General features: G+C 43.9%; 1 protein-coding gene across 1 annotated transcript; it reads left to right on the plus strand.

The window, feature by feature from the left end:
• The first annotated feature begins 82 nt into the window (after positions 1-82).
• On the plus strand, positions 83-28,000 carry LOC130309871 (peptidase inhibitor 16-like). Its single transcript, XM_056552354.1, has 7 exons — positions 83-184; positions 10,714-10,935; positions 19,070-19,179; positions 21,490-21,581; positions 24,968-26,053; positions 27,337-27,641; positions 27,865-28,000. Exons 1-6 carry the CDS (start codon positions 98-100, stop codon positions 27,606-27,608), a joined length of 1,869 nt encoding a protein of 622 aa, XP_056408329.1. The 5' UTR covers positions 83-97; the 3' UTR covers positions 27,609-27,641; positions 27,865-28,000.

Here is a 28,000-nt window from a genome sequence, read left to right on the forward strand (position 1 = left end):
AGATACTACATGACATCCCAGAGCGTGGCCCCCTGGATCCAGGATGCGAGGGCCCCACTACGTTCTGCTCTGCTTGGTTCACCTGACCACAGCACTGATGGATGAAGAGAAGAAGACCATTTTGGAGAAGCACAATTACTATCGCTCCCGGGCAGATCCACCGGCTGCAGACATGAAGTCTCTGGTAAGATGAGGACATCTTCTGAAATGATGACCCCACCACTATCTACGGGACCAGACGAGGGGTGATCAGGACGGGACGGGGGACCATGCATGTTGGGGGACAGCTATGGTGGATTCAAAATATATACAGTGATCCCTCAACTTACAATGGCCTCAACATACAATGGTCTTTTCTGGACCATTCGAAGTTGAAACCAGACTCAACATACAATGTTACAGACAGTCCAGATCTGTGAAACGTGTCAATGAACTGACCAATCAGAATGGGCATTCACTGGTAAAACCCCTGTATTACTGAAGTGTATGCACTGACTGGTGTCTGGTAGTGACCCCTACAGTACAGGGAGGTATTACATGTTCTGTACACTATACCTGTATTACTGAAGTGTATGCACTGACTGGTGTCTGGTAGCACCCCCTACAGTACAGGGAGGTATTACATGTTCTGTACTCTTTACCTGTATTACTGAAGTGTATGCACTGACTGGTGTCTGGTAGCACCCCCTACAGGACAGGGAGGTATTACATGTTCTGTACTCTTTATCTGTATTACTGAAGTGTATGCACTGACTGGTGTCTGGTAGCACCCTCTACAGTACAGGGAGGTATTACATGTTCTGTACTCTTTATCTGTATTACTGAAGTGTATACACTGACTGGTGTCTGGTAGTGCCCCCTATAGTACAGGGAGGTATTACATGTTCTGTACTCTTTACCTGTATTACTGAAGTGTATGCACTGACTGGTGTCTGCTAGTGCCCCCTACAGTACAGGGAGGTATTACATGTTCTGTACTCTTTACCTGTATTACTGAAGTGTATGCACTGACTGGTGTCTGGTAGCGCCCCCTACAGTACAGGGAGGTATTACATGTTCTGTACTCTTTACCTGTATTACTGAAGTGTATGCACTGACTGGTGTCTGGTAGCGCCCCCTACAGTACAGGGAGGTATTACATGTTCTCTACTCTTTACCTGTGCCAGGGTTAGCTGCTCCTTTGGACACCAGGTGAGGGCGGCTCCATGTTACTTTTTTAGGACATTGTGTACTGTACAGGACCCTGAAGAAGCTCCTGTCCTCTACATAGACCTGTGCTTCCCAAGCAGGGTGCCCCCAGCTGTTGCAAAACTACAACTTCCAGCATGACCGGACAGCCTTTGGCTGTCCGGGCATGCTGGGAGTTGTAGTTTTGCAACAGCTGGAGGCTCCCTGCTTGGGAAACACTGATATAGACAGTGATTTACAGCTCCCAGCAGATCTTTCTTATTTTTATATGTAAGGACTTGCTCTACTTATTTTTCTTTAATTCTCACTTTTTCCTATTTTTGGGTGACATTTTTGGTGCCTTTTGAACCAATTACCAGGTTTCCATAGAGTTCTTTTCTCAACATACAATGGTTTCAACATACAATGGTCGTCCCAGAACCAATTAATATTGTAACTTGAGGGACCACTGTATATCTTAGTGGTATGCGCTGCTGGAGAGGGGGTGTGGTTAATACAGAGAGAGAAAAGAGTAAAGCATACCTGTTTCCGTACTGACACTTTACTAGGAGACAGGTGTGCAGAGTAGTGCTGGAGGTCAGACTGAAGGCTTGATTGAGCTGAATTAACCTCTTCAGGACATAGGGCGTATGGATACGCCCTGCATTCCGAGTCCTTAAGGACGCAGGGCGTATCCATTCGCCCGTGGGAATTCCGGTCCCCACCGCTAGCCGGTTGGGGACCGGAGCCGGATGCCTGCTGAAATCGTTCAGCATGCTTCCCGGCATATCGCCCAGGGGGGTCATTATGTCCCCCCATGTCAGCGATGGCCGCAGATCGCTGGACAATTCAGTCCAGCGATCTGCGGCGATTCCGGGTCAATCGGGTATCCGGTGACCCGGAATTACTGGCTGATCGGGGCCCCGAACAGCCATAGCCAGCAGGAGTGAGGTGGCACTGGTGCCACCTCATGATCGCCCTGATTCGTCGGCCGGATTACCGGCCGACCAATCAGGGTGCCTGCTGCGGGTGTCACTCCCGCAACCTGCTTCGCCCCTCTTCCGGAGGACGTGAGCAGGTGCAGGAAGAAGACCCCCTGTGGGGTATAAATGTTCACTTAACCCCTTGTTACGTTCACCGAGGGGTCTAGTTTCCAAAATGGTATGCCATGTGTTTTTTTTTTTGCTGTCCTGGCACCATAGGGGCTTCCTAAATGCGACATGCCCCCCGAGCAAAATTTGGTCTCAAAAAGCCAAATATGACTCCTTCTCTTCTGAGCATTGTAGTTCGCCCGTAGTGCACTTTAGGCCAACTTATGGGGTACCTCCATACTCAGAAGAGATGGGGTTACAAATTTTGGGGGGTATTTTCTGCTATTAACCCTTGCAAAAATTTGGGGGGAAACACATTTTTGTGAAATGTTTTTATTTATTTTTTTACGTATGCAATTGTCGTGAAACACCTGTGGGGTATTAAGGCTCACTTTATTCCTTGTTACGTTCCTCAAGGGGTCTAGTTTCCAAAATGGTATGCCATGTGTTTTGTTTTTTTTGCTGTTCTGGCACCATAGGGGCTTCCTAAATGCAACATGCCCCCCAAAAACCATTTCAGAAAAACGTACTCTCCAAAATCCCCTTGTCGCTCCTTCCCTTCTGAGCCCTCTACTGTGCCCGCCGAAAACACTTTACATAGACATATGAGGTATGTCCCTACTCGAGAGAAATTGGGCTACAAATATAAGTATACATTTTCTCCTTTTACCCCTTGTAAAAATTCAAAAATTGGGTCTACAAGAACATGCGAGTGTAAAAAATTAAGATTGTGAATTTTCTCCTTCACTTTGCAGCTATTCCTGTGAAACATCTAAAGGGTTAAAACGCTGACTGAATGTCATTTTGAATACTTTGGGGGGTGTAGTTTTTATAATGGGGTAATTTGTGGGGTATTTCTAATATGAAGACCCTTCAAATCCACTTCAAACCTGAACTGGTCCCTGAAAAAAAGCGAGTTTCAAAATTTTGTGAAAAATTGGAAAATTGCTGCTGAACTTTGAAGCCTCTGATGTCTTCCAAAAGTAAAAACTCATAAATTTTATGATGCAAACAAAGTAGACATATTGTAAATTTGAATTAAAAAAAAAAACATATTTGAAATATCCATTTTCCTTACAAGCAGAGAGCTTCAAAGTTAGAAAAATGCAAAATTTTTCATCAAATTTTGGGATTTTTCACCAAGAAAGGATGCAAGATACCACAAAATGTTACCACTATGTTAAAGTAGAATATGTCACGAAAAAAACAATCTCGGAATCAGAATGATAACTAAAAGCATCAGAGTTATTAATGTTTAAAGTGACAGTGGTCAGAATTGCAAAAAACTTCCGAGTCCTTAAGGGGTTAAAGGTGAATTCCAGGCAAAAACTTTTTTTTATACATCAACTGGCTCTGGCAAGTTAAACAGATTTGTAAATTACTTCAAAAAAAAAAATCTTAATCCTTCCAATAGTTATTGGCTTCTGAAGTTTTCTGTCTGACTGCTCAATGATGATGTCACGTCCCGGGAGCTGTGCATGATGGGAGAATATCCCCATAGGAGCTGTACAGCTCCTGGGACGTGAGTCATCAGAGAGCAGTTAGACAGAAAACAGCAACTCAACTTCAGAAGCTAATAACTATTGGAAGGATTAAGATTTTTTTAATAGAAGTAATTTACAAATCTGAATTCGGGTAGAAAAGCAGACATGGTGCACATCTACAATCTTGTATAATGATCTGATTGCTTCTCAGCATAACATCAAAAACTAACAGGTTGTTAGAATACATTTTTGATCAAAAAGTACAAGCCCACTCGCCACGTCAAGGCCACCTATCCAGAGTGGGTCCCTAACGTCCCTAGCATAAAATGGCGCAGCACCGGGCGGCGACCACCACCGCCGCGACGCCAATGCCCACAGGGGGGAACGACCCACCGGCAGAGCGGCCCCAATGCCCCTCAAACCAGTCTATGAGCCGCACCCCCCCGCAGACACGGCGCCACGGCAGCAACGGACACCGCACAGCACCACACCAGTGTGAACAGGGATGTAATAGCTCACTTACCATGCTCTCCCAGTCAGACTGGGAGGCAGCTAGGAAAGAAATGGCCCATGTGCAGCTAACTACTGCTTATATAGGGTTGGGCTGAGGGGGTGGGGAAGAGTGCAGCACATGTTAAAACAAAGAAAAAGGAGGGGATAGAATCACAGTGTGAATTCGGGTAGAAAAGCAGACATGGTGCACATCTACAATCTTGTATAATGATCTGATTGCTTCTCAGCATAATATCAAAAACTAACAGGTTGTTAGAATACATTTTTGATCAAAAAGTACAAGCCCACTCGCCACGTCAAGGCCACCTATCCAGAGTGGGTCCCTAACGTCCCTAGCATAAAATGGCGCAGCACCGGGCGGCGACCACCACCGCCGCGACGCCAATGCCCACAGGGGGGAACGACCCACCGGCAGAGCGGCCCCAATGCCCCTCAAACCAGTCTATGAGCCGCACTGGTGTGGTGCGGGGCGGCGTCCGTTGCTGCCGTGGTGCTGTGTCTGCGGGCGGGTGCGGCCTATAGACTGGTTTGAGAGGCATTGGGGCCGCTCTGCCAGTGGGTCGCTCCCCCCCCCGTGGGCACCTGTGTCGCGGCGGTGGTGGTCGCCGCCTGGTGCTGCGCCATTTTATGCTAGGGACGTTAGGGACCCACTCTGAATAGGTGGCCTTGACGTGGCGAGTGGGCTTGTACTTTTTGATCAAAAATGTATAATAACAACCTGTTAGTTTTTGATATTATGCTGAGAAGCAATCAGATCATTATACAAGATTGTAGATGTGCGCTATGTCTGTATTCTACTCGAATTAATTTACAAATCTGTTTAACTTTCCAGAGCCAGTTGATATATGAAAAAAAAAGTTTTTGCCTGGAATACCCCTTTAAACGTACAAGAAAGTGGATGGTTGTTAATGGATGGTCTATAATTCCTACTGTATATACTTATAGATGTACTGCTGGTGTGTTGGTCCGTACCTTACGCAGCTCAGCAGCAATTGTGTGTGTTGACGCCGTCCGTGTGGCTGGTTGCTATGGGTGATGCCCGTTCAGATAAATAGATCATTGCCTACTGCGCGTGTTTCTAAAAAAAAAAAACAGCAAAGTTAGAGAGCTATAAGCAACAAAGTTGGAGGACCATAAGTGTTTTTTACAAGTGCGCTTAGCGATCTGTCAGCGATCCTGCACTGACAGTTAGTGGAGCTTTTGTGTCTCAAGAAGAGAAATGATACCAGAGTTCATGCGTAGGGTAAATAATCCATAGTTGTAGCATTGATTACCGGTTACTGATGGTATGGAAGCTCCTCAAACTCTGGCGCAGTGGTTCCGTCTCGGTGTCCGGGGAGTTTCCTCCTGTGATGCGGCGGGAGATCGCCCCGGCAGGTGGCGTCTCCACCAAGCTGCTGTGCTGTATGAAAGCAAAGTGAGGAGTAGTGACGTCACTACAAATGCTCCTATAGTCCACAATACCCTCGACTAGTTTCGGAAACTTGGGGCGGTTTCCTTCATCCCTCCACCTGCCGGGGCGATCTCCCGCCGCATCACAGGAGGAAACTCCCCGGACACCGAGACGGAACCACCACGCCAGAGTTTGAGGAGCCTCCATACCATCAGTAACCGGTAATCAATGCTACAACTATGGATTATTTAGGCTACGCATGAACTCTGGTATCATTTCTCTACTTGAGACACAAAAGCTCCACTAACTGTCAGTGCAGGATCGCTGACAGATCGCTAAGCGCACTTGTAAAAAACACTTATGGTCCTCCAACTTTGTTGCTTATAGCTCTCTAACTTTGCTGTTTTTTTTTTTTTTAGAAACACGCGCAGTAGGCAATGATCTATTTATCTGAACGGGCATCACCCATAGCAACCAGCCACACGGACGGCGTCAACACACACAATTGCTGCTGAGCTGCGTAAGGTACGGACCAACACACCAGCAGTACATCTATAAGTATATACAGTAGGAATTATAGACCATCCATTAACAACCATCCACTTTCTTGTACGTTTAAAGGGGTACTCCGGTGAAAACCTTTTTTTCTTTTAAATCAACTGGTGGCAGAAAGTTAAACATATTTGTAAATGACTTCTATTAAAAAATCTTAATCCTTCCAGTACTTATTAGCTGCTGAATGCTACAGAGGAAATTCCTTTCTTTTTGGAACACTGATGACATCACGAGCACAGTGCTCTCTGCTGACATCTCTGTCCATTTTAGCAACCATGCAGAGCAGATGTGTGCTAAGGGCAGCATGGTGGCTCAGTGGTTAGCACTGCTGCCTCGCAGTGCTGGGGACTTGGGTTCATATCCCACTAAGAACAACAATAAATAAAGTGTTATTATTTATTATTATTATAATGTCAGCAGAGAGAACTGTGGTCGTGATGTCATCAGAGAGCATTCCAAAAAGAAAAGAATTTCCTCTGTAGTATTCATCAGCTAATAAGTACAGGAAGGATTAAGATTTTTTAATAGAAGTAATGTACAAATATGTTTAACTTTCTACCACCAGTTGATTTAAAAGAAAAAAGGTTTTCACCGGAGTACCCCTTTAATTAAGCTCAATCAAGCCTTCAGTCTGACCTCCAGCACTACTCTGCACACCTGTATCCTAGTAAAGTGTCAGTACGGAAACAGGTATGCTTTACTCTTTTCTCTCTCTGTATTAACCACACCCCCTCTCCAGCAGCGCATACCACTAAGATATATATATATATATATATATATATATATATATATATATATATATATATATATTGTATCTTCACTTATTGCACAACATACGGGGACATGTGCTGATTTGGTTTTGCTGCAGCTAGAGATATATACTCCATTCAATCCAGCTAGAGATATATACTCCATTCAATCCAGCTAGAGATATATACTCCATTCAATCCAGCTAGAGATATATACTCCATTCAATCCAGCTAGAGATATATACTCCATTCAATCCAGCTAGAGATATATACTCCATTCAATCCAGCTAGAGATATATACTCCATTCAATCCAGCTAGAGATATATACTCCATTCAATCCAGCTAGAGATATATACTCCATTCAATCCAGCTAGAGATATATACTCCATTCAATCCAGCTAGAGATATATACTTCATTCAATCCAGCTAGAGATATATACTCCATTCAATCCATTCCAGCGCTGGTGATATCCAGATATAATTTAGCTATGGTGGATTGTCCAGCCGTATGGACTGTCTAGGACTGACCCTCTGTCTACTGATATGGACCATCTAGGACTGACCCTCTGTCTACTGATATGGACCATCTAGGACTGACCCTCTGTCTACTGATATGGACCATTTAGGACTGACCTTCTGTCTACTGATATGGACTATCTAGGACTGACTTACTGTCTGGTCAAATGGACCATCTAGGATTGACCCTCTGTCTACTGATATGGACTATCTAGGACTGACCCTCTGTCTACTGATATGGGACCATCTAGGACTGACCCTCTGTCTACTGATATGGACCATCTAGGACTGACCTTCTGTCTACTGATATGGACCATCTAGGACTGACCCTCTGCCTACTGATATGGACCATCTAGGACTGACCCTCTGCCTACTGATATGGACCATCTAGGATTGACCCTCTGTCTACTGATATGGACCATCTAGGACTGACCTTCTGTCTACTGATATGGACCATCTAGGACTGACCTTCTGTCTACTGATATGGATCATCTAGGACTGACCTTCTGTCTGGTCAAATGGACCATCTAGGACTGACCCTCTGTCTACTGATATGGACTATCTAGGACTGACCCTCTGTCTACTGATATGGGACCATCTAGGACTGACCTTCTGTCTACTGATATGGACCATCTAGGACTGACTTACTGTCTGGTCAAATGGACCATCTAGGACTGACCCTCTGTCTACTGATATGGACCATCTAGGACTGACCTTCTGTCTACTGATATGGACCATCTAGGACTGACCCTCTGCCTACTGATATGGACCATCTAGGACTGACCCTCTGCCTACTGATATGGACCATCTAGGATTGACCCTCTGTCTACTGATATGGACCATCTAGGACTGACCTTCTGTCTACTGATATGGATCATCTAGGACTGACCTTCTGTCTGGTCAAATGGACCATCTAGGACTGACCCTCTGTCTACTGATATGGACCATCTAGGACTGACTTACTGTCTGGTCAAATGGACCATCTAGGATTGACCCTCTGTCTAATGATATGGACCATCTAGGACTGACCTTCTGTCTACTGATATGGACCATCTAGGACTGACCCTCTGCCTACTGATATGGACCATCTAGGACTGACCCTCTGTCTACTGATACGGATTGTCTAGGACTGACCCTCTGTATACTGATATGGACCATTTAGGACTGACCCTCTGCCTACTGATATGGACCATCTAGGACTGACCCTCTGCCTACTGATATGGACCATTTAGGACTGACCCTCTGCCTACTGATATGGACCATCTAGGACTGACTTACTGTCTGGTCAAATGGACCATCTAGGCCTGACCCATTTCCCAACCATATGGACCTTCTGTCTGGTCGTGTGGATATTTTAGACCTGATCCCCTGTATAGTGATATGGACCCCTACACTTTATTGTTCTTAGGTGGTCCGTAGTATATAGGATACCTTATGACTAGATGACTGGTGGACAGTGGAACATTATAGAGGAGATTTATCAAAACCTGTGCAGAGGAAAACTTGCCCAGTTGCCCATAGCAACCAATCAGATCTCTACTTTCATTTTTCACAGGCCTTCATAAAAATGAAAGCAGCAAGCTGATTGGTTGCTATGGGCAACTGGGCAAGTTTTCCTCTGCACAGGTTTTGATAAATCTCCCCCTATGTGACTAGATATGGGGTCTGTTTTATGACTAGATGCTCGGCAGTGATACATGCAGTAATAACCAGAAACCAGATGGTCAGGGGTAGACTCCATGACTAGGTCCCTGGGGGGTTAGTGGTACATTCTGTGACTAGAGCCTTTGTGAACTGTGCATTTTTCTATGGCAGACTGTGTTAGGCTGGGTTCACACCACGTTTTGTTCCCATATACGGCTGGGAGGAGGGGGGCGTGGCTTAATCGCGGCGCCCGCACTCAGCCGTATTCGGGAACCGTATTTAATGCATGTCTATGAGCCGACCGGAGTGAACCGCAGCCTCCGGGCGGCTTCGTTTTCGGCCGTATGCGGTTTCCCGACCGCAGGCAAAAACGTGGTCGACCGTGTTTTCGCATACGGTCGGGAAACCGCATACAAGCACACAGAACAACAATGATGCATGGTGGTGACGCGTTTCGGCCGAAACGCGTCACCACCATGCATCATTGTTGTTCTGCGTGCTTGATTAAATAAACTGCACGATCTGCTTTGATTATAACGTGCTGGACTTCCATTCTTTTGTCATTATAATCTCTTGGTGGACCTTGGCCTTACTTATACCATATGAGCAGGGCCGGGTGCCACCGGCAGAAACGCGTCACCACCTTGCATCATTGTTGTTCTGCGTGCTTGATGAAATAAACTGCACGATCTGCTTTGATTATACCACGCTGGACTTCCATTCTTTTGTCATCATAATCTCTCAGTGGCACCGTGCTTTACTTATAGGATATGAGCAAGGCCGGGTGCCATCGGCCGAAATGCGTCACCACCGTTCATCATTGTTGTTCTGCGTGCATGATGAAATAAATTGCACGATCGGATTTGATTATATCGCACTGGACTTCCATTGTTTTGTCATTATAATCTATCGGTGGCACCCGTCTTTACCTATATCATATGAGCAAGGCCGGGTGCCACCGGCCGAAACGCATCACCACCATGCATCATTGTTGTTCTGCGTGCTTGATTAAATAAATTGCACGATCTGCTTTGATTATACTGTGCTGACTTCCATTATTTTGTCATTATAATCTCTTGGTGGACCCCGGCCTTACTTATACCATATAAGCAAGGCCGGGTGCCACCGGACGAAACGCGTCACCACCATGCATCTTTGTTGTTCTCTGTGCTTGATGAAATAAACTGCATGATCTGCTTTGATTATACCGCGCTGGACTTCCATTCTTTTGTCATCATAATCTCTCGGTGGCACCCGGCTTTACTTATAGCATATGAGCAAGGCCGGGTGCCATCGGCCGAAACGCGTCACCACCATGCATCATTGTTGTTCTGCGTGCTTGATGAAATAAACTGCACGATCTGATTTGATTGTACCGCGCTGGACTTCCATTGTTTTGTCATTATAATCTCTCGGTGGCACCCGTCTTTACTTGTACCATATGAGCAAGGCCGGGTGCCACCTGCCGAAACGCGTCACCACCATGCATCATTGTTGTTCTGCGTGCTTGATGAAATAAACTGCACGATCTGATTTGATTATACCGCGCTGGACTTTTATACTTTTCTCATTCTAATCTCTCCCTCTTCTACTATGGCAGCACTGGGACAAGACACTGGAGGATCTGGCAACGTCTTATGCTGCGAAATGTATCTGGGAGCACAATGAGGAGCGCGGCTTCAGGGGAGAGAACCTGTTCCTGATGTCCGGCTCCAGTCTGGATGTGGACCTGGGTATGGATGACTGGCACAAAGAGCGGGACTACTACAACTTCACTACAGACGCCTGCCAGGAGGGGAAGATGTGTGGACACTACACCCAGGTACAACACACACCCCAACATCAACCGGCAATAGGGCCTTCAACATGGGGAAACACCCAAACAGGCCAAGACACAGTAATCAGCCAATGAACAAGCAGACCCTTCTTCATGGGCTGACTACTGGGACTGACTACTTTAGTCCCCAAAAATCATTGTTGGTCATCTGCACAACTCCCTGGGTCAACAGCGATGCAAGTGAAGGGCCTCCTAAGTGTTTGTAGATAGGACTACTATGTGTGGATAGAACTTCATAGGGAAGCTAATCATGGCCACTTAGCTTGTCTACGATCTGGACAGTAGCACAAAATGGGGGGGGGGATGGAATTTTACAAAATTTGTGCCGATCGAAGAACCCATCAGGATCCTCTGGTAAGGCGCCACCTGCAGGGAGTGGCACTTTATTAGGGGGGCGGTGGGGACAGTTGCCTCTCCCCTTTCCAAACACACTCTAAGCACATCATTTCCAGTTTAAGATAAGGCAAAGTAGTGGCCACTGTCACTTTTAGACCTGTGGTTGCTGGTAATGGTGGAGGGAAGAAGATGCCCCTTGATGTTCCATGAGAAGCGGTGACATCCGACTCTTTCCCGCTGGAAGATGATGGATCCAAATTCCTCCAGGTGGCCAGTGACTGTTCCAGCCAGTTCATGCAGCCGACCCCAGTTGGTCTGTGGTGGTGGGGTGTGTGGTGCAGGGCAGATGTTATTGCATTAACCGCTTGTATTCGTGATGCCAGGGCGCGGTTTATACCACCCAAAGGTATACCGCTGGATCCTGGGCTAGGCACGGGGGTAATGAAGACTCCGACACCAAGATACGGACAACGGTAGCTTTACTGAGGATAGACAGTTGGTAAAGTCTATACAGTTCAGCCAGGGCCCAAGGAGGTGACCAGTGACGCAGACCTTAAAGGGCTCCTCCACCCCTAGACATCTTATCCCCTATCCAAAGGATAGGGGATAAGATGTCTGATCGCGGAGGTCCCGCCGCATTGAGGGGATGGGGCGTGACGTCACACGGGGGCAGAGTCGTGACATCATGGACTTTCGTTCCGGTGGTCGGAACCAGACACTCCAGCGCTTCCGGAGCAGAAATAGGTGGGTGCCGCATACTAGATTGCGGGGGTCCCCAGCGGCAGGACCCCCACGATCAGACATCTTATCCCCTATCCTTTGGATAGGGGATAAGATGTATAGGGGTGGAGTACCCTTTAACCCCTTAAGGACCAAGCACGTACAGGTACATCCTTGGTCCTGCTCCCGTGATATAACGCGGGATTACACAGTAACCCTGCATCATATCATGGCGGGCCTGGCGTCATAGTGAAGCCGGGACCCGCTGCTAATAGCGCGCAGTGCCGATCGCGGCGCCGCGCACTATTAACTCTTTAGCCGCGCGCTCAGAGCTGAGCCGCGCGGCAAAAAGTGAAAGTAAAAGCTGCCAGTTAACTCAGTGGGCTGTTCGGGATAGCCGCGGCGAAATTGCGGCATCCCAAACAGCTTACAGGACAGCGGGAGGGCCCCTACCTGCCTCCTCGCTGTCCGATCGCTGAATGACTGCTCAGTGACTGAGATCCAGGCCTGAGCAGTCATGCGGCAGAATCATCGACCACTGGTTTCCTATGAGAAACCAGTGATCAATGATAAAGATCAGTGTGTGCAGTGTTATCGGTCCTTATGGGATAACAATGATCTGTGTATGAGATCAGTGTGTGCAGTGTTATAGGTCCCTATGGGATAACAATGATCAGTATAAGAGATCAGTGTGTGCAGTGTTATAGGTCCCTATGGGATAGCAATGATCAGTGTGTGCAGTGTTATAGGTCCCTATGGGATAATGATCAGTGTGTGCAGTGTTATAGGTCCCTATGGGATAACAATGATCAATGATAAAGATCAGTGTGTGCAGTGTTATAGGTCCCAATGGGATAATAATGATCAGTATAAGAGATCAGTGTGTGCAGTGTTATAGGTCCCTATGGGATAATAATGATCAGTATAAGAGATCAGTGTGTGCAGTGTTATAGGTCCCTATGGGATAATAATGATCAGTATAAGAGATCAGTGTGTGCAGTGTTATAGGTCCCTATGGGACCTATAACACTGCAAAAAAAAAGTGAAAAAAAAGTGAATAAAGATCATTTAACCCCTCCCCTATTAAAAGTTTGAATCACCCCCCTTTTCCCATAAAAAAAAAAAAAACAGTGTAAATAAAAATAAAAATGAACATATATGGTATCACCGCGTACGGAAATGTCCGAATTATAAAAATATATCGTTAATTAAACCGCTCAGTCAATGGCGTACGCGCAAAAAAATTCCAAAGTCCAAAATAGTGCATTTTTGGTCACTTTTTATATCATTTAAAAATGAATAAAAAGCGATCAATAAGTCCTATCAATGCAAAAATGGTACCGTTAAAAACTCGCGCACGGCGCAAAAAATGAGCCCTCATACCGCCCCATACACGGAAAAATAAAAAAGTTATAGGGGTCAGAAGATGACAATTTTAAACGTATACATTTTCCTGCATGTAGTTATGATTTTTTCCAGAAGTGCGACAAAATCAAACCTATATAAGTAGAGGATCATTTTAATCTTATGGACCTACAGAATAATAAGGTGTCATTTTTACCGAAAAATGTACTACGTAGAAACGGAAGCCCCCAAAAGTTACAAAACAGCGTTGTTTTTTTCAATTTTGTCGCACAATGATTTTTTTTTTCCGTTTCACCGTAGATTTTTGGGTAAAATGATTGATGTCACTGCAAAGTAGAATTGGTGGCGCAAAAAATAAGCATCATATGGATTTTTAGGTGCAAAATTGAAAGAGTTATGATTTTTTTAAAGGCAAGGAGCAAAAAACGAAAATACAAAAACGGAAAAACCCACGGTCCTTAAGGGGTTAAGGACTTGTAGTAGGACTGGACAATTGAATGCAGACCACGCTGACCTGACAGATGACAGGGACTGACTTGACTCATAAAGCTGTGGCTTTATCTTACTTGACTTGATGGTGGCTGCAGGACTGGACTTTGAGGTCTCCAACACTCTGGACACACACACTAGGCGACTGCACTGGACCTCAGCCGAGAGAGAGAGAAGCTCCACCCAGGGCTTATATGGGGGAGACCAGCAGGGAGCCCATAGGTCACTCCTGGGTAACAATCACATGACATATCACATGGTATAACTCTTAAAGCAACATTACATTTTATAACACTTTACATGGTAAAACATATTTACAATGGGGAAACAAGTGCAGGGGGCCTTGGGGACACTGAAGGAGGCTGCCTGACAGGACAGCAGGAGCACGGGGTAACACCTCCTGTACTGGGCCACCACAGGTCCATCAACAGAGAGAACTAGGAGTGGGCACAGGAGAAGGCAGAGGGGATCAGGGCCATTCAATGCCAAGAAGCCTACTGACATGACCCAGAGGCAGCAGCAGAAGGTGAGCCCCTGGTGTAGTAGTGGTGGACACCCACCTGCATACTGTTTCATCATGGTGGGAAGGTAAGTGCATTTAGATATCACTATGGCAGGGGGCACTGTGTGTTCTGCTTCCTGTCAGCATCTCTCCGGTAATGCCAGGTACACTGGGCACCTTACATGCAGTGATCTCCTGACAGCAGGACATTGTCCCTGAGCTATGCCGTATGTTATTCTTACATGAATATACTGTGGGGGCATGTGGTGCCATATAGCAGTGTTTCCCAAACAGGGAGCCTCCAGCTGTTTCTAAACTGCAACTCCCAGCATTCCCACACAGCCAAAGGCTAGTGATGTGGAAACAATTGTACAGTGGTCCCTCAAGTTTCAATATTAATTGGTTACAGGACGACCATTGTATGTTGAAACCATTGTATGTTGAGACCAGAACTCTATGGAAACCTGGTAATTGGTTCTGAAGCCTCCAAAATGTCATCCAAAAACAGGAAAAAGTGAGGATTAAAGAAAAATAAGTAGATAACTAATACAGATAAAGCAAATCCTTAAATAAAAAAGTAAGAAAGGTCTATGTCAGTGTTTCCCAACCAGGGTGCCTCCAGCTGTTGCACAACTACAACTCCCTCTTTGGGAAGCTTCTTCAGGGTCCTGTACAGTACACACAATGTCCTAAAAAAGGAAAATGGAGCCGCCCTGACCTGATGTACAAAGGAGCAGCTAACCCTGGTACAGGTAAAGAGTAATGTAATACCTCCCTGTACTGTAGGGGGTGCTACCAGACACCAGTCAGTGCATACACTTCAGTAATACAGGTAAAGAGTAAAGAACATGTAATACCTCCCTGTACTGTAGGGGGCGCTACCAGACACCAGTCAGTGCATACACTTCAGTAATACAGGTAAAGAGTAAAGAACATGTAATACCTCCCTGTACTGTAGGGGGCGCTACCAGACACCAGTCACTGCATACACTTCCGTAATACAGGTAAAGAGTACAGAACATGTAATACCTCTCTGTACTGGATGACATTTTTGGTGCCTTTAGAACCAATTACCAGGTATCCATAGAGTTATGGTCTCAACATACAATGGTTTCAACATACAATGGCCGTCCTGGAACCAGTTAATATTGTAACTTGAGGGACCGCTGTATGTGTCAAGGCTGTTCCCCTACCATTTGCTCTGTTAATTATGCAAAATCCTAATGGCCCCTTCACGACGGGCATTGTGGCAGCGGTGGGATCAACTGATCGGATAGATGGACAGAGAGCTCCCCACCATGTCTATCCTATCATCTTGGAATTCATTCCTTCACTAGTGTTCCTGTGTTTGTTCTGTTTGCTGCCTGGACAGGACTTTTTGCTGTGACTTCTGACCAATACTTCTGATTCGGCTCTGTTGCGCTCTCCTGGTTTGATTCGTTGGCTAGATGTTGGTATCTGCCCTTGGTTCTGCCTCTGTCCTTCTGGTACTGACTCTCTAGCCTGTTTCCTTACTACTCATGCCTCTAATGTGCCTTTCTGGTTCTGACACATTCTGCCTGACTTTTCTATATAGTTCAGGCCCCATGCACTTAATAAGTGTAGGGACCATCACCCAGTTGGGGGTCGCTCTTTAAGGTAGATGTTCCAAATATGAGTGAACGCAGGACCACACTGTTCCTTATCTTACGTGACACAGTGATAATTTCCGACTAATAGTAGATCTTTCCTATAGATAAAACTCCTCAGGGACACTTTAATAGATTGGTAATGTGAAACGCCTCTCCAGTATGTAACTATGTGGGTGTCAGAATTCTCCTTTTATGACCCCCGGACACTGTTCCCACTTTAGGGGTGGATAAGAAACGCTGGCGTGGTGCCTCTTTTGTGCTGCCCACATCTGCTAATATTTTCAGAAGGTTCAAAGCAAATGAAGGGAGGATCCTGATCTCCTATTATCTCTGGGTCTGACCTGGACAGAACATTCCAGTGTTTTCAATTATGGTGTAAAGCGTCAATGACCATGGGTAATTTGTATTAACATGAGGAGTTCAAGCCTTTTCTTCTACTTTCCCTCATATCTAGATGACTCCATCTGTTCCCGTCTAACAAGTCAATCAGAATATCCACGATCTCTGTATTTTTTGTAATTTCTGATAATCTCACCTCTGGGTCACTCAGATCAGTAACAATTCTATGTATCTCTGTCACAGGGACCATAGTAGTTTTTTTTGTTTTTTTTTTAGATAGTTTTAACATACAGATTGGTGTATGACTGTCCTCCTTCCTAGTCTTGTCTATCCAGTGCGTCTTTAGATAACTTAGCACTCACTCTCCCTCACTACTGCTCTTTTGGACCAGTGTTATGTCCTTATTCCCAGGCTTGCTCCTCCAGTACTTCTTCTTCCACTTTAGTGCTCACTGACCTTCCAGTGTTGTTCTTATCTATGTCGGGAGACTCTGCTCCAGGAGTTAATAGCCCCTTTAACACCAACATTATCATACAAATTAGGATGCAAGATGTCAGTAGGGCTGGGTCCTTAAAGGAGTAGTCCAGTGGTGAACAACTTATTTCCTATCCTAAGGATAGGGGATAAGTTGTAGATCACAGGGGGTCTGACTGCTGGGGCCCCCAGCGATCTCCTGTATGGGGCCCCAACAGCCCGCTCGAAGGGTGCGTGTCAACCACGGCATGAAGCAGAGCCGGCTCTGCCATAGCGATGTATTGAGGGGGCATGTCGGCCGCCGCTTTGTGCGGTGGTCGACACCCGCTATCTGGCCGGAGAGCCTGGCCCCCGTACAGAGAGATTGCGGGGGGCCCCAGCGGTCGGACCCCCCCCCCGCAATCTCAAACTTATTTTTTTCACCACTGGACTACCCCTTTAAACTTCTTGGCAGTGTTGAGGTAAAGTACTAACATCAATACTCACCAGTGGGACTGTTACTTTCCATTTGGACTCCTCATGACACCCTGGGGCTTTTTCTTGAGGACTGTATTCATTAAAGAGACTATGGGGGTGCTATTTGAGGGCAGTATAAATCTGGTGACAGGAATTAGTTTTCCATTTAGGTGCTGTAAATCTGATAAAATCACTTGGCAAGCTCCCTCGGTAGTTTGTAATATTCAGAAGCCGCCACTGGCCAGTCCCTGACAGCGTTCTGACGATCCTGATCATAGTGTTCCCCATTGCAGTCCCATTCCAGAGTCACATGTGCAGTTAAGGCCAGAGATTCTCGCTTTGCATGTCATAGAGTTCAGGCCCAACATTCATCATCCACTGTGGCTTCTGATCCAAGAGTCTCCACTACTGCTTAGATCTCACAAGGACTTGTCCATTTTTTGCCATCGTTAGAACTAGACCTCAAGCCCATCACCCATCCTTTTTTGTAGCCTCTGCCCCAAGCAAGATCATAATCTTCTGGTCCAGTATAGCCACTTTACTGTACTGAACTGTAGACTTCCTGGTCCACTGTCTTTTGTCCATCTTTCTGTGCTCTGTTGCTTCCACAGCTGCCACCATTTGTAAGGGGTTATTTAGGATTTTAAGTGAACAGACTGAGTGATCAGGGAGTGACATTGACATAAGGGAGACCAGCCCCACAGGAAGAAAAAAAACCAAAGTCAGTCCATGGAATATAGGAAGGTGCACAGCCAAGGGGATATACTCCACAGGGAAATTCGACTCACTGGCCACAAGGGGTGACAAAGCTCTGAGTCCTTCTTCTGATAGGTGTCCCTTAAGGTGTGTTGGCCATAGCAGCATTTCCATTATGCCAAGAAGGTGCTGGCTGTAGCTTGTCCCCTCCACCAAAGTACTCTCTGAGCAATCGAATTAATATTATTATGATTTTTATTAAGTTGTACAGCATCCTTGGTTCTAGAGCACTTTACATTTGATAAGGGTTAAAATACAAACGCAAGTACAGTGAACATGACACAGAGTAAATTGTAGTCTGATATAAAGGGAGAGAGGGCCCTGCCCATAATGGATTACATTCTACAAGGATAGGGGAGGAAAACGGTGAGGGGAGCAGCTGCTCATCTATGAGAAGTTAGAGAAGCCAAAGTACACATCACTTTTGACTACAAATTCTTAGATTAGCAGGGCTGACATGTTTCAAATGCTTAACATGTTCTTACTCATGGTCCACCATGGAACACCTGTCTACACCATCCTGCCAACTCTACTATGCTTAGTCCTCTATCCACGCTTTCCAAGCCTCTCCATACTGCTCAGTCTTGTCCATTCTGTCTAGTCCTATCCCCTTTGCCTAGTCTTCTCCATTCTCCCCAATTCTCTACTCTTTGCAGTTTTCTTCACACTGTCCAATCCTATCTTGTCCACACTACTCTACTCTTAGTGATCTCCATGATGCCCAATGTCCTCTATATTGCTAAGTTCTTCTTACTTTGACCTTTCCTAACCACTCTGATCCTATCCGATCTACATGACATAGTGTCAACAACAGAGCCCAGTTCTCCTTTCTCCATTGCGCAGCCCCATTTATATGACCCAGCCATCTCCACAATTTCCAGACCTCTACTCACTGCCCAGTCCTCTCCATGGTACCCAGTTTTCTCCCATGTGCCCAATAATCTTCATATAGTCGTATCCTCCTGCTTTCATTTCGACAGTATGAGAAGAACACAATAGACCAGATGCTTACAAATATTACTAACCCCAAGTTTGTTCCTTTACATCTTAGATGGTTTGGGCGGATACAGAGCGTGTCGGGTGTGGAGAGAAATTCTGTGAAAAAGTTGAAGGATTTGAAGAGCCAAATATGTATCTCCTGGTCTGTAACTATGAACCTCCGTAAGTGGCATCAATGTAACATTTAGTAAAGTTCAATATTAAAAGATCAAAATGCGGAATTTAAAAGAAGAGAGGGAAACATGTAAAAGGATTTTCCAGGGGTATCAGATCCCCTCTCCCCAAATCAGGACTGTCTGGGAGCAGCCTGGATATATGTGTCTTTAGATTGACCCCATCCCACCGCCACCACCAAGTGGTGTCCATAATATATGTCAAAACAGCTGGAGAGTCATAGCTAACCCAAATCCTAAAAGAAACATAAATAAAACTCTAACCCTAATCTGAACTCTAATGTTAACCTAAAGTCTAATAATACCCAGAACTAAGCCCTAACCTAAACTCTATCTAAAACCAGATATCTAATTCTAATATGAACCCCAGTCATAACATTAACTGTAATAGAGTATAAGTAGAAAAAGCTACTCAGCTCTCTCCCCACAGGGACCAGATGTAGAAAGACTTGCTCTGGCTAAAGGTGCTGGAGCTGGGAAAAAGCGGGCCGTCTGCCTGTAGTACATGGATACAATGGAGGATGGATCCGGCTTCACAGCAAATACTGTTAAAATCCAATCTTTATTTGTTCATTAAAACATGGAAATTCAAGGAAGATAAAAGACACTCCGGCGCATTTCGGGCTGGATGCTAGTCCTTAATCATGGCCTTGATTAAGGGCTAGCATCCAGCCTGAAACGTGTCGGCGTGTCTTTTATCTTCCTTGAATTTCCTGGTTTTAATGAACAGATAAAGATTGGATTTTAACAGTATTTGCTGTGAAGCCGGATCCATCCTCCATTGTATCCATTAACTCTAATACCTTTCATTCTAAACATACTCTGAGCACTAAGCATAACCAGACCTTTAATCCTAAAGATAAAACTCAAACCCAAACCTGAACTCCAATCCTAGACATAATTCTAGCCCTAATTCTAATCCCAAAGTGAACTCTAACCCTAACCTGAACTGTAATCCTAGACATAATTCTAGCCCTTATTCTAATCCCAAAGTGAGCTCTAACCCTAACCTGAACTCTAGTCATAACATGAACTCTAATCCAAACCAGAACTCAAAGTAACCTAAACTTTATTCCTAAATGGAACTCTAATCATAACCAAGAGTCTATCCTAACCAAAACTCTAACTGTAAACCTAACTCAGAACCCTAACCATACTCTTAACTCTAATCTTACTCTGAATTCCAATCCTAAACTGAATTTGAATCCTACTCTAAATAGTATCCGTAACCAGAACTCCTAATGCTAACATGGATTCTAACCCTTTCCCAAATGTTAATCCCATCCTAAACTAAACCTAATTTCAACTTCAATCATAACCTGAACTCTAACCCTATTCCTAAATCTATTCATAACCAGAACTCTAATCCTAACTTGTAGTCTAACCCTAATCTGAAACAAAATCCTAACCTGAATTTTAACCCTAACATGAATTCTAAACTTTATCCAAACTCTAATCCTGACCTGAACTCCAATTTAAATGGTAATCCTAATCTGAACTCTCTTTTTAAATCTAATCATAACCAGAACAGTATTTCTAAACTGGATCTTTACCTTAACTCTATCAATTACCTGAACTTTTAGGATTAGAGTTCTGGACACTAATTCTTACTCTATTAATAATCTGAAATAACCTGTAATTCTAGCCTAAACTTTCAACCAAACCTAAACTTTAATCATACCCAAAGCTCTATTAAAAATCTGAACCGTAATTCTGACCTGAACTTTAACCCTAATCTGACCTCTAATCTTAAACCGAACCCTGACCCTAACATAAATTCTAACTCTAAATAGAACTGTAATCCTAACTTAGTTTTAACCATAGCTCTAACCTGAACTCTAATCCCAACATGACCTTTGAGCCTTAACTGAACTCTAATTCTAACATGACCTCTAAGCCTAATTAGAACTCTTACTCTAACCAGAACTCTAGTCCTAACATGACCTTTAAATCTAACTGGAACTCTAATCCTAACATGATCTTTAACCAGGGCTCAAGTCCTGCAGGAACGTGTGGGAACTGAGTTCCTGCACTTTTTTCAGAGCTGAAACACCATTTCCATTAGCAGGAGTTCTGCAGGACCAGCCCTTGAGTTGAAATCTTGGGTGAGTTCCTGCACTTTTTTCCCAGGACTTGACCCCTACATTTAACCCTAACCAGAACTCTTACCCGAACTCTAATGCTAACCCAAGATTTAAAAATAACCAACAATCTACATTAACCTGAACACTAATCCTATTCAGAACTCTAATACCACACTACTACCATAACTTTCTATCTCTTCATTTTCATTCCACAGGGGCAACTTTCAAGGAGAGCAACCCTATACACCTGGAGAGCCCTGTTCTTCCTGCCCTTCCTCTCACATCTGTAAAGATTCATTATGTGTTGGTAGGTCCGGAACTCATTACCTATGCATGTCCAACAAATAGGTGTCTTAAAAAGTGATGGATTACAACCTGTACAAGGGATGAGAAGGCTTTTTACGTGTCAAGCTGTTTAAGAATCATTGACTAGAACACGGTAAAACCTATAGTGAGCTGATCCCATAACATGTCATTTGAGACCGAGATGCAAAGGGGTGGTTCCTCAGTGACGAGAAACATATCATGACTTTCCCCATGGTCTTCTATTTGGCTATTTGCCTTTGTACACGTGGATGCTGAAGGTTCTCCTTGTTATTGAAGTATTCATGGGGACTTGGATTGAGGATTTATGGGTCTTTTCTATTTCTGTAGTGTTTCATAAATAATAAATCTCCTTCTCAGTCCTAGGTCTCTTGTTGGATAATAAATCTTCTCCTCCATCCCAGTTCTCTTGCTGGATAATAAATCTCATTCTCGGTCCCAGTACTCATTCTGGATAATAAATCTTCTCAGTCCCAGTTCTCATTCTGGATAATAAATCTTTTCTTCAGTCCTAATTCTCATTCTGGATAATGAATCTTCTGTGTCATCCAATTTGGCCTTCTGGACAGTAAATCTTCTTTTCAGTTCCAGGTCTTTTTGTGGATAATTAATCTTTTCTTCTGTCCTAGTTCTCTTTTATAAATCTTCTTCTCAGTCCTAGGTGTCTTGTCAGATAATATATATATATATTCTCCTCCATCCCAGATCTCTTGCTGGACAGTAAATCTTCTCCCCAGTTCCAGGTCACATATATATATATATATATATATATCATCTGACATTTCTCCTCCATCCCAGTTCTCTTGCTGGATAATAAATCTCCTCAGTCCTAGGTCTCTCACTTGATAATAAATCTCCTCCTCAGTCCCCGTTTGTTTATTGAGGCATTCTAGAACTTTTTATGGGGCACTCGGATATATTGTTATAAAGGCATTCTGGAATGGTTTATGGCCATTATGACACCATTCATGAAAAAATTCTGGTAGTGTTTATAGGGCACTCTGAAAGCATGAGTGCCTCATGACTAAGCATTCCTGATGTCACTTTTTCTTTCCTACTGCCCCATGTGATTCTCTGCTTAGGTCTTTTCCCCTTCCTTCATCTGTCCTTCTTGCTCCCAATGATGTCTCTGGTTCCTCTTCTGGAAAAATCAAGATCCCACCAGGCCCATACAAAGTGGTTCCATCTACAGCTGACAGCAAAAAATCCTATCTACAATCAAACATGAAGAAAACAGTCACTGTCATGGTCAGTGAGAAAGAATGCCCCTCCTATGGTGATTCAAAAATGACACCGGAGCTTGTGGATCACCAAATGGGCCACCCATCAAAAATGGCCATCCCTCCTTACTGTGAAATGAATGGTTAGGGTTAGTAGTGGTCACTTACATACAATTCATGGTGAAGAACATGCAAATACAAGTATACACCAATCAGCCGTAACATTGAAAACATTAAGTGGTAAAGAGAATAACCCCACTGGCACCTGTTGGGGAGGGGACTTCAGGCAGCATGTTCTTGATGTTATTGTAATGGAAGCAGGAAAAATTGGCACCTGTAAAGATCTGGGTGACACTAACAAGGGCCAAATTGTAATGTCTTGACAACTGGGTCTGAGCATCTCCAGATTGCCTGATCTTGTGGGGTGTTCCCAGTAGTGGTTAGTACCTACAAAAAGTGCTCCAAGGAAGGACCACCAGTGACCGGAAAGAAAGCCTGTCTGGTCCATTCCCACAAGAGAACTACTGCAGGGCAAAATGGTGAAACAAAGTCTCATTACTATAACAGAGAAGTGTTAGATCCCACAGGCCATTGCAGCTCACTGTTTATGGGGCAACATAACCACAGACTGGTCAGATTGCCCATGCTGACCCTTGTCCACTGCCTATGATGTATACAATGAGCATGTGAGGATAGAACTGGAGCATGGAGAAATGGAAGAAGGTGGCCTGGTCTGATGGATCACGTTTTACATGACGTTGTGCATCACTTACCTGTAGTAGAGATGGCACCAGGATGCACTACAAGAAAGCAAACTTGTGAAGGCACAAGTGGGCAATGTTCTCCTGGAAACCATGGCTCCTCTCTTTGCGGAGGTGTTACTGTGACACCCACCTAAACACTGTACAGACCAAGTCATTGCAACGAGACCCCCTACTGGCAGTGGCCTATATTAGCAGGATAATGCCCTGGCCACACTGCAGACATAATACAGGAATGAGGAACACGACAAAGAGCTTAGTCATAAAGAAAGAAATAATAGCATCCATAAGCGGTGATGATGTATCAATCTATTTTTACTCCCCCATGGCACTGTGCAATGTTTCAACCCAAATTTGAGTCTTTGTCAAGGTTATGACTTGGCCTTAAAATTTCCAAAATTTCAATCCAATCAAGAATCTATGGAATGTGCTTAAAGCATACCTGTCTGATCCCCACCTCCCCCCCAAAAAAATATATATATATATATGTTGCTCAGTGCCTCATTCTGATTATGTACATCTAATTTTTATGTGTCTTCAACCTATATTTCTCTCAGAATTACCTTTATTTACTTGCCATCATTTGCTCAGTGAGGTTTCTTTCCATGCAAAGGCATGGGGCATGTCCCTCTCTTCTCCTCATTGTGATGACTCCTCCCCCTCCTTTACTTTGGTATGACTCACAGAGAGCCCGGAGCAAGCATAGCAGCTCTGGAACTGCCTGCAGCCTTGTCAATCACTCATGGTGTCCATGACATGTTGATGACCACTGGACACTGCAGGACTAGTATGTGTCCCAAGAGGCAGGGAGACCAGTAGGGGCCAGTTTTTAAACTGGCTTTTTCAGTATGAAATACTGCAAATTTTCTGATGAAAGCAACTTCAAAACATATTGTTTTTGCATGCTTTATAACATATCAAAAGTTATTGTATCTGACAGTGCCCATTTAAGGCCACTCCTCAGAACTTACAGGATCACCTGCTAACTCTTTGGAGCAGATACCCCAGAACACATTTAGAAGTCCAGGCCTCGAACGGGCAAAGCAAAGTGAGAGACCAACACGATATTGGACTGGAAGTTTTAATGTCATGACTGATTGGTGTATGTATATCTGCTATAAAATTCATCAGCACAGAAATGTAGGAGCAGAGACACAATACAAACATCTTCACCTAAAGGACAAGAAAAACTCAGCCCCAGGACTCCATGTAATACACAAATACTTTCAGGTCCAGTGAAGGGAGATAAAGTTGAGGCTCCTCAAATCCTAAATGGGTAATATTCTTCTTTACTGTTATGGAAGTTTTGACCAAACATTACTAGACACAGTATAAGATTTCAGCCATCTCCAGCATTAACAGGAATCTTTCTTTTTATGTATGATTAGATGAAACCTTAAAGCAGGAGGAATCAAGCACGGCTCAACCAGGCACAACTTCATTCATATCAGGTGTAACACGTCCATGGCAGGACCCAGAACTTACACAGTCAGAGTTGGTTCCAAAATCACCACAACCAGAGTTGCTGAGTCCAGAACCATCACAATCAGAGCTCACTCCGGAACCAACACAGCCAGAGCTGACTCCAGAACCAACACAGCCAGAGCTGACTCCAGAACAATCACAGCTGACTCCAGAAACAACACAAACAGAGCTGACTCCAGAAACAACTCAATCAGAGCTGACTCCAGAAACAACTCAATCAGAGCTGACTCCAGAAACAACTCAATCAGAGCTGACTCCAGAAACAACTCAATCAGAGCTGACTCCAGAAACAACTCAATCAGAGCTGACTCCAGAAACAACTCAATCAGAGCTGACTCCAGAAACAACTCAATCAGAGCTGACTCCGGAAACAACTCAATCAGAGCTGACCCCAGAACCAACACATTCAGAGATAATCCCATCTTCAACAAAATCAACACAATCAGAGATGATTCCCAAAGGGACATGGACAGAGCTGGATCCACAAGTAACATCATTGAAGGTGGATTCAAAACCAACACCAGCAGAACTTTTAGAAGTAAGCACAGAACCTTTAGAAGTAAGCACTACAATACAACCCACCAGTCAAGTTGCTGCTATTCCAAGTCAAGAACACCTTTCTGTTTCTGTGAAACCCCCCCTTCCTATGGACACTACACCTCACAATGACAAGAACGACATTGAAAAAGCTTTTTCTAATGATCAACCAGATGCACTAACAGAAAAAGAAGAACTGATCCCAGTAACAGTGACCATGATCCCTACAAAGCCTTCGAGAACTCAAGAAATTTCTGTATTAGTCAGCAAACCCACAAAGAAAGCAATCGACACAGTGATTAGCCAAGATAAGGGGAGAAGTAAAGACACTGTCCAGAAGCCAGCAAAGACTTTACAAGACAAGAAGGAGAAAAACATTAACTTATCATCATCAAAATGGAAAAAACCATTGTCCTCTTCTATGAGGTGGGATTATAAATCAGGCTTCTCGGGTAAGAGGACTCTTATCATCTCTGAAACCGGTACACCGCTACCCATCATTGCTCACCATTCAACCGTCTCTATTCCTGATCATCCACATGCCATCCATCCATCATCTCTGATATTCAAAACATCCATCATAACTGAATATTTATCCATCATCTCTAAACATCCATTCAATAATCCTCTTTACCATCCACCTGGCCAACCAACTACCATGTTTGATCATCCAAACATACACCGACTCTGATCTTCCAACAGTTTTTTCATTTACCCGTCCATTCATCGCGGGCCATCCATATGACAAGTCATCCATTAATGCTAACAGAGCAATCCATCCATCATCTCTGATCATCTATGCATCATCTCTGATAATTTACATAAGAAACAATGAGGCTACAAATGTATCTGCCTGCATTCATCTATCCAAGTTGTTGACATCCTCATTCGTATGTCTATAGATGAAGTTTTTTATTACTTTTATATCTTCTGTCAGCCATCATGTTATTGTTGTTGACTTTTTCTTCATTTCTTTTTATTTTATGTTTCCACCTTCATTGTTTCTTATTTGAGTCTTCCTCCATTGATTCTTATCTATACATTGGTTCTTCCAACTTATCTAATTTTCTTCTACATTCTATCTTCTTCCTTTCCTGCTTTTGATTCTTTTTTCTGCATTGACTCATGCTTCTTCTCCTGCATCAACTTCTCCTCCTTTAATTCTTTCTTCTTCTTCATTGATTTTTTTCTTGTTTTTACCTTGTTTTTCACTTATTTTTCCTTGTCCATTGATCTTCCTTCTACGTTGATCTTTATTCTGCATTGATTCTTCCTCCTTCGATTCTCTCATCTTCTTTCATTCTTTTTCCTTCATTCTTCCTTGAATTTTTCTTCTGTATCAAGTCTTTTTCTTTCTGCCATCTCCTTCAATTCTTTCTCCTCCATCGATTCTGCCTCCTTTTTGGCATGTTTACTTTCACTTCCATGGTTTAGATTCTTCCTAAGCTGTATAATAGGTAGTTTTTGCTATTTGATCATCTGAGACATCTTTCCTATCCTGCAAGTCAGACTGCATTCTTCCACTAACTCATTATACCACAGATATATATATATATATATATATATATATATATACATATATATATATATATATATATATATATATATATATATATATATATACTGTCACTAAACTATATATAATGATGTGTAAGATATATAGAGCAAACAACGTTCTTCATAGATTAAATACAGATTCTTTCTTTTCATCTTTTACTCTTTGACGGACCTCCAGAACGGACATACTTTGGCCGCCCTGTCCATGCCCCACACTTTGTACAAGCTCCTAAGCCTTGTAAATATCCATGTCTCAGGTCACAGTCGACATCTTCAATGGTGTTTCCTCTTTATCGCACAAATCACATTTCATCTTCGAGAGGATATGACGAGCAAAGCAAATGGATCAGCAAACCTCAAACAAAGTCCAGCTATAAGCAGCTCTGCAAACTGTTAGGGTACAAGAAAGGGGTTTACAGTCTATACCTCCCTAAAGCTCAACAACATTAAGTATCAACTATGGACAAAGTGTCCACAATACAGGTAAAAATCGGGTCTTCTGAGCTGAGTAAACTGCATGTAATTCATGTCATGCCTACAAGCTGAATTTACCACTTTTGTCTGTGCTTCCACTAAACCATGGCATAACTAACTCTGTATGTCCAGTAACATTTATAGCTAGTAGTCTCCAGAGATAGAGCTCAAGTTGTGACCATATTAACCAGTGCTAACAAGACTAACAGTTCTATGTATGTTGCATATTTAGTAGACAAAGAGAATCCCAGGCATCAGACAACTCGACCACCAGCAGCCACAAAAGAGGCACCAACTAGACACCCAGATGTTATCACAGTAATACCCTTCTTGGCTCCGAAAGATCTCCTGTCCAACCTTGCTTCATT

Source organism: Hyla sarda, chromosome 1 (genome assembly GCF_029499605.1).
Source record: "Hyla sarda isolate aHylSar1 chromosome 1, aHylSar1.hap1, whole genome shotgun sequence".
Taxonomy (NCBI): domain Eukaryota; kingdom Metazoa; phylum Chordata; class Amphibia; order Anura; family Hylidae; genus Hyla; species Hyla sarda.

Excerpts from the sequence above, each read along its gene's own strand:
- LOC130309871 (XM_056552354.1), top strand. The coding sequence starts at position 98 with ATGGATGAAGAGAAGAAGACCATTTTGGAGAAGCACAATTACTATCGC. Across the intron at positions 21,582-24,967 it reads TAAAGATTCATTATGTGTTG|ATGAAACCTTAAAGCAGGAG; the intron begins GTAGGTCCGGAA and ends ATGTATGATTAG. Across the intron at positions 26,054-27,336 it reads TTATAAATCAGGCTTCTCGG|AACGGACATACTTTGGCCGC; the intron begins GTAAGAGGACTC and ends ACGGACCTCCAG.